The sequence below is a fragment of the Coregonus lavaretus genome (assembly GCF_964263955.1).
Source record: "Coregonus lavaretus genome assembly, chromosome: 36".
NCBI lineage: Eukaryota > Metazoa > Chordata > Actinopteri > Salmoniformes > Salmonidae > Coregonus > Coregonus lavaretus.
In genome coordinates, this window is record NC_140023.1 from 21,045,835 (window position 1) to 21,059,054 (window position 13,220).

The 13,220-nt window shown below is 41.5% G+C and overlaps 1 protein-coding gene across 1 annotated transcript in view; it reads left to right on the forward strand.

Moving 5' to 3' along the window:
• LOC311110598 (inositol polyphosphate-5-phosphatase A-like) overlaps nucleotides 1-13,220 on the forward strand; it is a 273,383-nt gene that overhangs the window by 102,455 nt on the left and 157,708 nt on the right. Inside the window, exon 2 of the mRNA XM_084153117.1 lies at nucleotides 1,520-1,561. Coding sequence (XP_084009243.1) covers nucleotides 1,520-1,561 — 42 coding nt within the window. The remainder of the gene's footprint in view (nucleotides 1-1,519; nucleotides 1,562-13,220) is intronic.

The following is a 13,220-nucleotide window of genomic DNA, read 5'->3' on the forward strand; positions in this document are numbered from 1 at the left end:
GAACGTATCTCACTCCAGATATCTCCCTGGAATCATACGGTAGCAGGGAGATTTCGGAGGTCTGGATTGGATACATGTAGAAACTGTCCCATTACGGAGAATATCCTAGCTCCGTATATGAGCAAGTCTACACCTTATATCTAATCAAATGTCAGATGTCCGGAAGTATATAGATAAAGATATCCCCCAGGTTTTTATCTAAAATGTCCTGGTACTGCAGTAAAGTTCATGGTGCTGTTGACCTTAACTAGGGCCCCAGGACCAGTGGAAGCAAAATAGCCCCATAACATCAAAGATCCACCACTGTATTTTACAGTATTATTTTGACGCCAAACCCACCACTGGTGTTTGTGGACGTATGGCTTATGTCCATACAGGATTTACCCCAGTGTTTTACCCTGAAGGCTCAGACTTTTCGGTTTCCATCTACGCGGACCGGCACCTGTGTCTCACTGGTCCATGGCTCCGGCGGACCTGCTCTCACCTGGGGCCAAAGCCATGCCACTGGTACTTTTAAGCTTGCATTTACATAACAACGGCTAACTGTGAACTTTAGCACCTCACAAAACAATTGTTTTGATTATGCAGAGGTTGTTGATTCTGCTCTTCACAAGTCCTCACTGTCAGCCCTAGCTATGGAAACACAATTTCCTTACAACATAAGGTTGTATACACTAGTGTACCATTGATATTACAGTCGAAAGCAATTACAAGACTCAAGACACTTTAATTTGGTCTGTATTACATTAATTTGGCTCCTCGACTAACCTGTGCCCCCCCACATTGACTCTGTACCGGTACCCCCTGTATATAGCCTCCCTACAGTTATTTTATTTTACTGCTGCCCTTTAATTATTTTCTCTTTTTATTTTTTACTTATCTATTTTTTACTTAACACTTATTTTTCTTAACTGCATTGTTGGTTTAAGGGCTTGTAAGTAAGCATTTCACTGTAAGGTCTACACCTGTTGTATTCGGCGCATGTGGCAAATAAAATTTGATTTGATTTGATTGCTTCATTAATATCTCAACTTCATAACTAACACGGGGGGACAGCTGTGAGTGGAAAAACAAGCTCTGTGAGCCCTTTCTAAAAGCCATGAAGTATGATTGACTGAAAAGCCTTTTTTGAGCATTTTACTCTTTAATGGTAAAAATTCATGCAATTTCCTGCTTAAACTTTTCAAATAATTGCTAAACACCAACACCTAGACGTTTTAGGATAATTATGAACGTGGTTTTATTAGTAAATTACTAACTTTATTTGGGCATGCTCAGGTTGACTTTCCCACGGAATCGCCCGTATGCCACCTAGGCCATTTTCCTCAGTGTTATTACGATGATATGACTGAATGCTAACTGTCCCTTCATTTGTTAGCCATAGGTGTGTGTGTGTGAGATGCATGCATGTGAGAGTATATTTGCAACAATGAGAAAAAGGGAGGAGAATGTCATTTAAGAGTCATAAAATATATGTTGTCAAATTACCTGACTGACAGAGTTTATCTGGTCTTTTCAGCTTGATAACCTACAGAAGACATGGCTGCGGGAATTCTACCAGGTACGTTGACCCTATCCTCTCCATATTGAAGCAGTGCTGAATACATGAACATCTCTTCTTTAGGTCTATCTGCTCTGTGCATTTCTAGCGCTATAACAGTAGAGTCATTGGGCTGTGTTTGGCTCGTTGAGGAGGAGAGAGCACAGGCCATGTCATAATCTTACCTTTGATCTACATAGGAACATCTGAGAAACCACAACTTTTTCCACTCTAGCAGGGGAAGTCAATTCAGATGGATAGACAGACAGCTGTAGCACTCAGTGACTCTACTGTTGCCTCATAGTGAGACAGTTATGCTAAGGCCAGAACACAGAGGGGGATATCAATGAGGAGTACAACATGAAACAAGTCTTACAAGGAAACGTTTGTACCCCTTACATTCTATCCTGTCGAACCATACTGAGCTGTATCGTATATTTCCTTTTCACCTTGTCCTCACTGGCACCGTTCCAGCAACTGTGGTGGATGTGTAACGATCACAGCACAACTCAGCTTGGTCCGGCTTAATATTTGTGTGAAGAGGGTAGTACTGTACTGTATTCCATTAGGAAGATGGACCATTGCCTTCTATGCCAATGAGAGTGGCATGAGCTTAGTTGCCAGGTGTATATTAGAATGATGCATGTTTGTGCCTACTGGTTATGTGCCAAGCCAAGGTCCTGGAAGCAAAGAGCGCAGATACAAGTCACCTGTTAAGAGGATTAGACCTAGGCTTAATTCAGGTTAACTGCATGTACACCCACCCCCCCCTTGCCTCATAACCTACAGTAGTATGCAGGTTCATTCGGGATTTATCCTGTTTCTGCTGCTGTGAACTTACAGTACACAGCTAAGCTATACTATCACTATGAAACGTAGACATGTTATTGTGGATATTAGTGAATAGAGATGGTATGTTACTGTAAAGTAGTGTGCAGTGTGGTGAGTGGGGACTATAAAGGGAGGGTAGGCCCATGTCTCTCTCCTGGCTTGTTGAACTGAATCACTGCGGAAGCCAGTGGCTGAATGAGGAGAGTTGGTATGCACTGTACAGTAGTGTGCAGTGCATTGTGTGTGGAGAGGGAGTGATTCAGTAGGCCCATGTCTCTCTCTCGAGCTCCCCTATCTGGTGGAAGTGAGGGAGGTATTAAAGACTGCAGGCTGCTTCTCCTTATCTTTCCTGGTGACCATCCAGCCATTGTGTGTTTGTTACAGTAGTTATGTCCCTGTGCTGCAGTGGGCCTTACTGCTGCCTCTGATCTAAGAATACGCACACAGTCACACACAGCCATAGAGACAAATTGATAGCATACATTGACACAGAGCCATAGAGATGTGGATATACACAGTGACACAGACACAAGGATAAGCACACAGTCATATAAACAGCCAGAGATGAGAATACACACAGAGCCAGAAAGACAAGGATATAGATACACATAGAGAGATACACTGATACAAGTGGACAGAGAAGGTCGGAAATCACATACCTTATACATGCCTTATACAGAGGACCTGTGTGTATTGGCTTGTGATACATTTTTATCAGCCATTTTGAAGTCCTTTTAGAACAAGCAAGCATACATGGAGGTCTGCCTTCGGATTAACCACATTTCACAAAAACACTATTGCCTGCACTCAAACAGGTGTTTGTGCTTCCAGAAATATTTTCTCCTTGGAAATAATGCAGGAAAGCTAATGCTTTCTGTAGTCATCATTCAAGCTACCCGTTCTTTGCTTAAGCTAAACAGAGCTCAAATAGCTCAGTGGTTGGGGAGTAGTTGGAAAAAGAGGTTACCATTTGGCTTATTAAGGATACAGGTAAATACACCTTACTGTTGGTTCAACACACACACACCCACACACTCACACACACACACACACTGAAATGTGTGGTGACGGTAGCGAGGTACACTGACTGTTCTAATGAAATTCTGGTACGGTGTATGTGTGTCAAAGTCAACCCTGTTCCTGGCTCTCACACGTCACACACATAGAGTAACACTAACACAGTTTGACAGTCAGCTAATTTTCTGTTTAGACTCAGATACACAAAAACACGTCCAAAATCAAATGTGAAAAGATTGCACATGGTTCTAAATAAGCTGTTTTTTCTGTGCTATTTTTCACAGTTCTTTGGCGTTGGTTTTCAAGTCATACAAATATCCAGATGAATTCCTGATAATCACACACAAATGCACAATTTCCTGTTGGTCTCACACCCTCACACATTCGATACAACAGTCAAGAGAAGTCATGGGATCAGCTGGCTTTTGAACACTAGTCTGGCCATTGTCCACCATGCTCTCACTCTACATGTATGACTGTGAATGAACTCTGAGGCATGCATGGACAGGTTGATTGCCTCATGATTTAAGTGTGCGATGCTGTGTGTTTTGTTTATGTGATGAGGTTAACAGGACATACACTGTGTGTGTGGGGCGAGGGGCGGTGGTCTTTCGTGTTTGTCTGTGTGAGAGAGAGCCTTGTGTGAGATGGAGGAAGCGTGAGTGAGATAGAGAGAGAGGTATGCCCCTGCTGTGTGAGCTAGGTAGGCCTGCAGGCTCAAGCCAGCTCTGTGCTGCTCTGTGCTCTGCTGCTCAGTGACGTCATGGAAAGCAGTATCAGACTCTTTACTCCCAGGGCCACTGGGCAAGAACAGCACCAGTGACTGCTAGAGCTCACAGTCATGAGCCTCGCTAGACTACGCTATGTTAGCCTGGCACTACTTTCCCTGCTCACACGGCTCTCTAACTTGCTTATATATCAGCTTAGCACACATACTGTAGTCTCTCTCAATCACTCGCAATATGAATACATTAATGAAGACCTCTGTCTGTTGTAAGGAATTTTAAGTTGTAAGGAATAGATGATGCAAGCGATTGAATTGCAGCATCACTATATCGACAAGTGATCTTCGTCCCGTTGGTATACATTCTTTTAAAAATGTACAAGTTTAGACAGTGGATGAAACAGTTTATATTGAAAAATAGTCCAATGTCTCACTAGACTTGATAGTGTTGGATAGTAACTCGCACTGCTGCAAACCACATTTGGAGTAATTATTTTTTAAAGATTGTTCTTTTGTGGAAGGTAGTTTGAAGTTCAGTGTTAAACAAAGCCATCAGATACAGTAAGGTGCAATATCCTTGAAAAAAAGCTATTTGACTGCTTTTTTGGTTGTTACAACCAAAAGGACATCCTGCATGCTTGTGCTGCGTGTGTTTTTTGTGAGATTGAATTACTCTCAAGGAATTAGCCTACTGTTGATACAAGCCCTTGCTTCAGGGTTTTCCTTGAAAGGCAGCTTCAGGAAATTAAAATGTGTTATTTGGATTAGAATCGGGGACATACCGTACAAACACTCGCATAGCAGGCACGAAGTCACACCCTTCCTGCAGGTGAGGCCATAGTATACAACAGACAAGTGTAAACTGGCAAGGCATTTACTAACTCCACTACAATACATCTATGAGTGATCTGATAGACTGTCTACTGTATTGAAGGATTTAAATGTGTGTTACTGTTTGTTCAATAAGCACATCAACTGACCCACTGTCATTACAGCCCTTTGGAAGCCCTTGGTCCTGGGTCATAAGGTTATTTATGTTTCCTCCATGGATCTGATGGGCATCCAGGCAGCTTTCAATAATCCCCTTGGCTGGCACACAACACGTGGCAGAGTAGCACAGACTGAAGTGAGCTTCACTTAAGCAAAGCTGGGCGTTTTCCTCAATATTTAGCTCTTTAGAACCCATAGCGGCCGTCGACAGCCTTTCTTTAAATTACTATAGCGGCCGCTAGGGCTGTGCTCCCCGAAAAAAAACAATTGGTCTAAAATTTTAAACTTGTTTTTTTCCATATATAGAAACACCCTATGTTTGAATAAAATCAGCTATATGTAGGCTACTGAGCTTGTCTGATGCTTTAAGCGCTGCCATTAAAATTGAAGACACACAACCTGTTGTCGTTTTTTGCCTGGCTGTTGTCATCAACCAGAAACCAGAAACAGGGTGTGCTGTCTTTTTACTTTTCACTTCATTACTCAAAATGACGGTACCAAAGCAGACACGACTTTTCACTGTCAAAGAGGCTGTATCTATGTTGGTTGGTGATACAGATTCGGACACATCCTTGCATCAAAGCGATGATGTTGAGCTGAGTGAAATACAGTGCATTTGCAAAGTATTCAGACCCCTTGACTTTTTTCACATTTTGTTATGTTACAGCCTTATTCTAAAATTGATTACATTTGTTTTTTCCCTCATCAATCTACACACAATAACCCATAATGACAAAGCCAAAACAGTTTTTTTGAAATGTTTGCAAATTTATTACAAATAAAAAACGCTCTGGAGTAGGTTTTCATCAAGGATCTCTCTGTACTTTGCTCCGTTCATCTTTCCCTCAATCCTGACTAGTCTCCCAGTCCCTGTTGCTGAAAAACATCCCCACAGCATGATGCTGCCACCACCATGCTTCACCGTAGGGATGGTGCCAGGTTTCCTCCAGATGTGACGTTTGGCATTCAGACCAAAGAGTTCAATCTTGGTTTCATCAGACCAGAGAATCTTGTTTCTCATGGTCTGAGAGTCTTTAGGTGCCTTTTGGCAAACTCCAAGCGGGCTGTCATGTGCCTTTTACTGTGGAGTGGCTTCCGTCTGGCCACTCTACCATAAAGGCCTGCTTGGTGGAGTGCTGCAGAGATGGTTGTCCTTCTGGAAGGTTCTCCCATCTCCACAGGGGAACTCTGGAGCTTTGTCAGTGACCATCGGGTTGATCAATGGAAACAGGATGCACCTGAGCTCAATTTTGAGTCTCATAGCAAAGGGTCTGAATGCTTAGTTAAATAAGGCAAACATTTCTAAAAACCTGTTTTCGCTTTGTCATTATGGGGTATTGTGTGTAGATTGATGAGGAAAAACATTTATTTAATCAATTTTAGAATAAGGCTGTAACGTGACAAAATGTGGAAAAGGGAAGATGTCTGAATACTTTCCGAATGCACTGTAAGTAAACAGCAGATATATGTTTGGTGTTGTCAGTGTTTGATGCAGTGTCATGATTACATGATTGGTACAGGCAAGCACATCTGCACTGGAGTTTGAATGATTGCTCTCTGTCTCATGGAAATGGCTGCAGTGTTTAGCTGTGTATATAGTCAGCTAACTATTTAGTTGTTTTGTCTTGTTGTAAACGGTCCAAGCTGCTTGCTCTAGCTAGCTAGCTAGTTAGTCTGTCAGGCTGGAAAAGTTGTGTGTAGCGGTAAATTTGGGCAGCGCTCACGAAGCGTCAACCTCAGCTATCACTTTCACTAGCTAGCCATACAGACAACCAGCTAACTAGCCACCGAAATTAAGGTTAGAGTAATTTGTCTTTATCTGTTGGGCTTAGGTTATGGTTTGTCATGTTTGCTAGGTGCAGATATTCATAGGCTAAACGTTGCCTCGTTTTCCTATTATTTGACGGCTTAGCTGTCGTGTTAGTGTAGATGCCTGCGCAGTGGAGCTCATGATATTGAGTTGGATATTTGTTTACATAGCCAGCTAACAAGTTGCTTGTTCTGTCTTGTTTCTACCGATGCACTTCATTTGGAAACTGTCCCAGCTTCGTAACTAATCAGCTAACATTGTCGAACTCTGTAGTTAGGGGAGAGAGAGAGAGACTCTATCACACAATTTATTATGGAAACCCCTAAGAGGTGATTATTAAGAAGAGAGATAAGTGTATGGTTGAGAAAAAGATAAGGACGAGAGGGACAGTGTGAGAGAGATTATGTTCCTGACCACAATTGTATCCTATTTGTTGCTCCTCTCCCTCTGTTATTCTGTTACTCTAGGTCAGTGAAAGAGAGGGAGGTGATGTGGAAAGTCAAGACTCACCAGCAAAAGGCAGGGAGGAAGAGGATTTAGAGCTGATTGGAGGGATAGAGATGTGGAGCGAGAGGAGAGGAGAGTGGAGGGACAGAGGATGAGGAGAGTGGAGAGAGAGAGTGGAGGGGGAGGAGGAAGCAGAGGGAGAGGAGGAAGCAGAGGGAGAGGAGGAAGCAGAGGGAGAGGAGGAAGCAGAGGGAGAGGAGGAAGCAGAGGGGTAGGAGGAAGCAGAGGGGTAGGAGGAAGCAGAGGGGGAGGAGGAAGCAGAGGCGGAGGAGGAAGCAGAGGGAGGGCACACCCAAGAGGGGAGCCTACTTTTCTGTGTCTGCCCCAGGTCCCACCATTCACACTTGTACCACACAGCCTGGGCCTCAAGTGACAGTGGCAAGGGTTTTGGAGTTGTTTTTAAAAGTGGTAGGAACCTTTATCTGTTCCAGAGCTTGTAATGGATTACAACAACAAAATGGGTGGGGATGACCATATTGACCAACTGAGGAGCTATTACAATGTTCACAAGGAGAAAATTATGCAATACATGTTTTGGGGGATGCTCAACATTCCCATCATAAATGTGTACATTGTGTGGGGGACCCTGCAAAGGCCCCTTCCCAGCGGGTCCCTAAAGCCATTCGAAATGCAGCTTGTGCATTCACTTTGATATGGCTACAGTGGCAGGAAGAGGGGAGCCAAGAGTGTGGCACCAGGGCATGTGGACCGAGTTGTAACTCATCATTTGAAAGCAGGTTAAGTTTGAAGGGTGCAAGAGAGGTGTGTGGTGTGCATCCTGAGTGGACGCAGGCCAAAGAGTGGGAGATGTGTAGAAACCTCCTTTGGGTGGTCTATGTGTTCTGTGCCACTTTGCAGGATGGTGCTTCCAGAAGTTCCATGACATGTTGTAGGCTCAATGCAAACACTAAAGTGACAGTGTGAAATATGAATTTGAACTTTGTTGTCCTTAAGCCATTTTGCCACAACTTTGGAAGTATGCTTGGGGTCATTGTCCATTTGGAAGACCCATTTGCGACCAAGCTTTAACTTCTTGACTGATGTCTTGAGATGTTGCTTCAATATATCCACATAATTTTCCTTCCTCATGATGCCATCTATTTTGTGAAGTGCACCAGTCCCTCCTGCATAAAAGCACCCCCACAGCATGATGCTGCCACCCCCGTGCTTCACGGTTGGGATGGTGTTCTTTGGCTTGCAAGCATTCCCCTTTTTTCTCCAAACATAACGATGGTCCTTATGGCCAAACAGTTATATTTTTGTTTCATCAGACCAGAGGACATTTCTCCAAAAAGTACGATCTTTGTCCCCATGTGCAGTTGCAAACCGTAGTTTGGCCTTGCTGAGCGGCCTTTCAGGTTATTTCGATATAGGAATCGTTTTACTATGGATATAGATTATTTTGTACCTGTTTCCTCCAGCATCTTCACAAGGTCCTTTGCTGTTGTTCTGAGATTGATTAGCACTTTTCGCACCAAAGTACGTTCATCTCTAGGAGACAGAACGCGTCTCCTTCCTGAGCGGCATGATGGCTGCGTGGTCCCATGGTGTTTATACTTGCGTACTATTGTTTGTGCAGATGAACATGGTACCTTCAGGCGTTTGGAAATTGCTCCCAAGGATGAACCAGACTTGTGGAGGTCTACAATTATTTTTCTGAGGTCTTGGCTGATTTCTTTTGATTTTCCCATGATGTCAATCAAAGAGGCACTGAGTTTGAAGGTAGGCCTTGAAATACATCCACAAGTACACTTCCAATTGACTCAAATGATGTCAATTAGCCTATCAGAAGCTTCTAAAGCCATGACATCATTTTCTGGAATTTTCCAAGCTTTTTAAAGGCACAGTCAACTTAGTGTATGTAAACTTCTGACCCACTGGAGTTTGATATGGCTACAGTGGCAGGAAGAGGGGAGCCAAGAGTGTGGCACCAGGGCATGTGGACCGAGTTGTAACTCATCATTTGAAAGCAGGTTAAGTTTGAAGGGTGCAAGAGAGGTGTGTGGTGTGCATCCTGAGTGGACGCAGGCCAAAGAGTGGGAGATGTGTAGAAACCTCCTTTGGGTGGTCTATGTGTTCTGTGCCACTTTGCAGGATGGTTCCACTTCCAATTGACTCAAATGATGTCAATTAGCCTATCAGAAGCTTCTAAAGCCATGACATCATTTTCTGGAATTTTCCAAGCTGTTTAAAGGCACAGTCAACTTAGTGTATGTAAACTTCTGACCCACTGGAGTTGTAATACAGTGAATTATAAGTGAAATAATCTGTCTGTAAACAATTGTTGGAAAAATTACTTGTGTCATGCACAAAGTAGATGTCCTAACCGACTTGCCAAAACTATAGTTTGTTAACAAGACATTTTTGGAGTGGTTGAAAAACTAGTTTTAATGACTCCATCCGAAGTGTATGTAAACTGCCGACTTCAACTTGATGTTCTCTCTTTATCTGTCTATCTAATACTTGTTGCGTTCACTGAATTGTTGTCAAAGTAGGCTACTATTTCTACATTTTGTGTCAGGCCTGGTCTGTACTAAATATTGAGAAAGATACTGTGCATTTTGAATTGTTACAGAAGTAAGAATTGTTGTCAATCAAATAGCCTACTTTGTGTGGGTTTTGAAATACTTTCTGAATATTGTCCTCAGGTCACATTTTGGAGAATGTTTTAATGTTTGTAAGGATAATATATTATACTTGGTATATTTTAAGTGAGTAATTTAGTCAAAATTACTACAATTTAAATACTCTAGGGTTTTTTGTGTTGAGTGTTAATAATTTTTTGATAGTGAGTGTCTTTACAGAATGGAAGAAAAAATGAGTGTTATTCCCATTGACATGAATGTGGTGCCATATTAAAGAAGAGGTTGTGCTCTTTAAAACTAAGTTAACTTGTAATTGTCATGTGTTTTTGAGCTATGTCTGTTTGTTTGAAATGTGTGAGAAAATGAGCTTTATCTTGAAAATTCTCATTAATCTACAGCATCGTTCTAGAATTCTATTGCGGGCTAAAGGGTTAAATAACTAATTGACCTACGTCGGTTAAATTATTAGAATTCCATTTAGTTCATATTTTTTTCTGAGAGCTCAACACAGAAGCTCTCTAGAGCTTTGGGACATGTCCAACTCATCATAGAAAAAGCACAGAAAATGTGGTAATTCTACAATGACCTGAATCGATTGTGCCTACAGCTGCCTGTTCTGATTGGTTCCTTCCCGTGCATTATTGTTATTTACCAGTGTTAAAAGTATGCCTTATCTACTTTGAAGAACTACTGAAATAATGATTTAGTCAGACAGCAGGCAGTGAATAAAGGATGGTTTATTAATAAGTGATAAGCAATAATGGTCAGTCACTACCATTATTGGAGGTTTATTAATGAAATAATAAAGTAATCATCATACCAAAAACAAATATGTAATATACATAACCAAAATATTTTATTTAAATAAAGTAATGTGAACCGACTTTAAAAAACACTAATCGCTCAGCACTAATGATCCCTCAGTCTATTTGCATTGGAAACCTTACCCGGCTGTCATAGGCCACTGGCCTCACAGGGTACTCAGTCTTGTCCAATCACATTACTTAGAGAAAGGAAGTAATCTAGAGTAATTATAGTACATGGCTAATTTATTCTAAGTTGTTATAACGATTCAGGGGAGAACGTTAATAAAAAAAAGTATATACAGTACAAGTCAAAAGTTTGGACACACCTACTCATTCCAGGGTTTTTCTTTATTTTTTACTATTTTCTACATTGTAGAATAATAGTGAAGACATCAAAACTATGAAATAACACATATGGAATCATGTAATAATATATGTTATATTTGAGATTCTTCGAAGTAGTTTTGTTTGATAAAATCCATTTTTATATTCAAATGTAGGAACTGGGTTCTACAGTTTGAACCCCTGCTGTCTCTGGCTCCACACCCACCCGCCCGGCCATCTAGATGTGTGAAAGTTAGTGTATAAGCTAATGAGCCATCATGTATGACATTCCTGGGAGTGTGTAAACTTACATTTTGTATTACCATATCATTTTTGTATGTTCTCTATAGTTATGTACTTGAAAATGTATCAATGACAAATTCGGCGCATTTGGGCAGACTTGATACAAAATAGTCCAGTATTGCAATGCGTCACTGGATCAATATGAAACTTTGCACACTCACTGCTGCCATCTAGTGGCCCAATTCTAAATTGCGCGTAAACTGCAATATTATATTGTGGCCTTTCTCTTGCATTTCAAAAAACAAAAAGAAATGCATGTTTTTTGGTTTGTATCATATTTTACTAGATCTAATGTGTTATATTCTTCTACATTAATTTCACATTTCCACAAACGTCAAAGTGTTTCCTTTCAAATGGTATCAAGAATATGCATATCCTTGCTTCAGGTCCTGAGCTACAGGCAGTTAGATTTGGGTATGTCATTTTAGGCGAAATTTGAAAAAAAGGGTCCGATTCTTAAGAGGTTAACAGATGTGCCTTCTTGAAAGTTAATTTGTGGAATTTATTTCCTTCTTAATGCGTTTGAGCCAATCAGTTGTGTTGTGACAAGGTAGACAGAAGATAGCCCTATTTGGTAAAAGACCAAGTCCATATTATGGCAAGAACAGCTCAAATTAGCAAAGAGAAACAACAGTCCATCATTACTTTAAGACATGAAGGTCAGTCAATCCGGAAAATTTGAAGTGTTCAAGTGCAGTCACATAAACCATCAAGCTCTATGATGAAACTGGCTCTCATGAGGACCGCCACAGGAAAGGAAGACCCAGATTTACCTCTGCTTTAGAGGATAAGTTCATTAGAGTTACCAGCCTCAGAAATTGCAGCCCAAATAAATGCTTCACTGAGTTGAAGTAACAGACACATCTCAACATCAACTGTTCAGAGGAGACTGCGTGAATCAGGCCTTCATGGTCGAATTGCTCCAAAGAAACCACTACTAAAGGACACCAATAATAAGAAGAGACTTGCTTGGGCCAAGAAACACGAGCAATGGACATTAGACCGGTGGAAATCTGTCCTTTGGTCTGATGAGTCCAAATTTGAGATTTTTTGTTCCAACCGCAGTGTCTTTGTGAGACGCAGAGTAGGTGAACGGATGATCTCCGCATGTGTGGTTCCCACCGTGAAGCATGGAGGAGGAGGTGTGATGGTGTGGGGTGCTTTGCTTGTGACACTGTCTGTGATTTATTTAGAATTCAAGGCACACTTAACCAGCATGGCTACCACAGCATTCTGCAGCGATACGCCATCCCATCTGGTTTGCGCTTAGTGGGACTATCATTTGTTTTTCAACAGGACAATGACCCAAAACACACCTCCAGGCTGTGTAAGGGCCATTTGACCAAGAATGAGAGTGATGGAGTGCTGCATCAGATGACCTGGCCTACACAATCACCCAACCTCAACCCAATTGAGATGGTTTGGGATGAGTTGGACCGCAAAGTGAAGGAAAAGCAGCCTACAAGTGCTCAGCATATGTCGGAACTCCTTCAAGACTGTTGGAAAAGTATTCCAGGTGAAGCTGGTTGAGAGAATGCCAAGTGTGCAAAGCTGTCATCAAGTCAAAGGGTGGCTACTTTGAAGAATCTAAAATCTAAAATATACATGATTCCATATGTATTATTTCATAGTTGTGATGTCTTCACTATTATTCTACAATGTAAAAATAAAGAAAAACTCTTGAATGAGTAGTGTCCAAACTTTTGACTGGTACTGTATGTAAATGTGATATTTCAGTTTTTAATTTTTTATAAATTAGCAAAAAAATAAAAAAATAACTGTT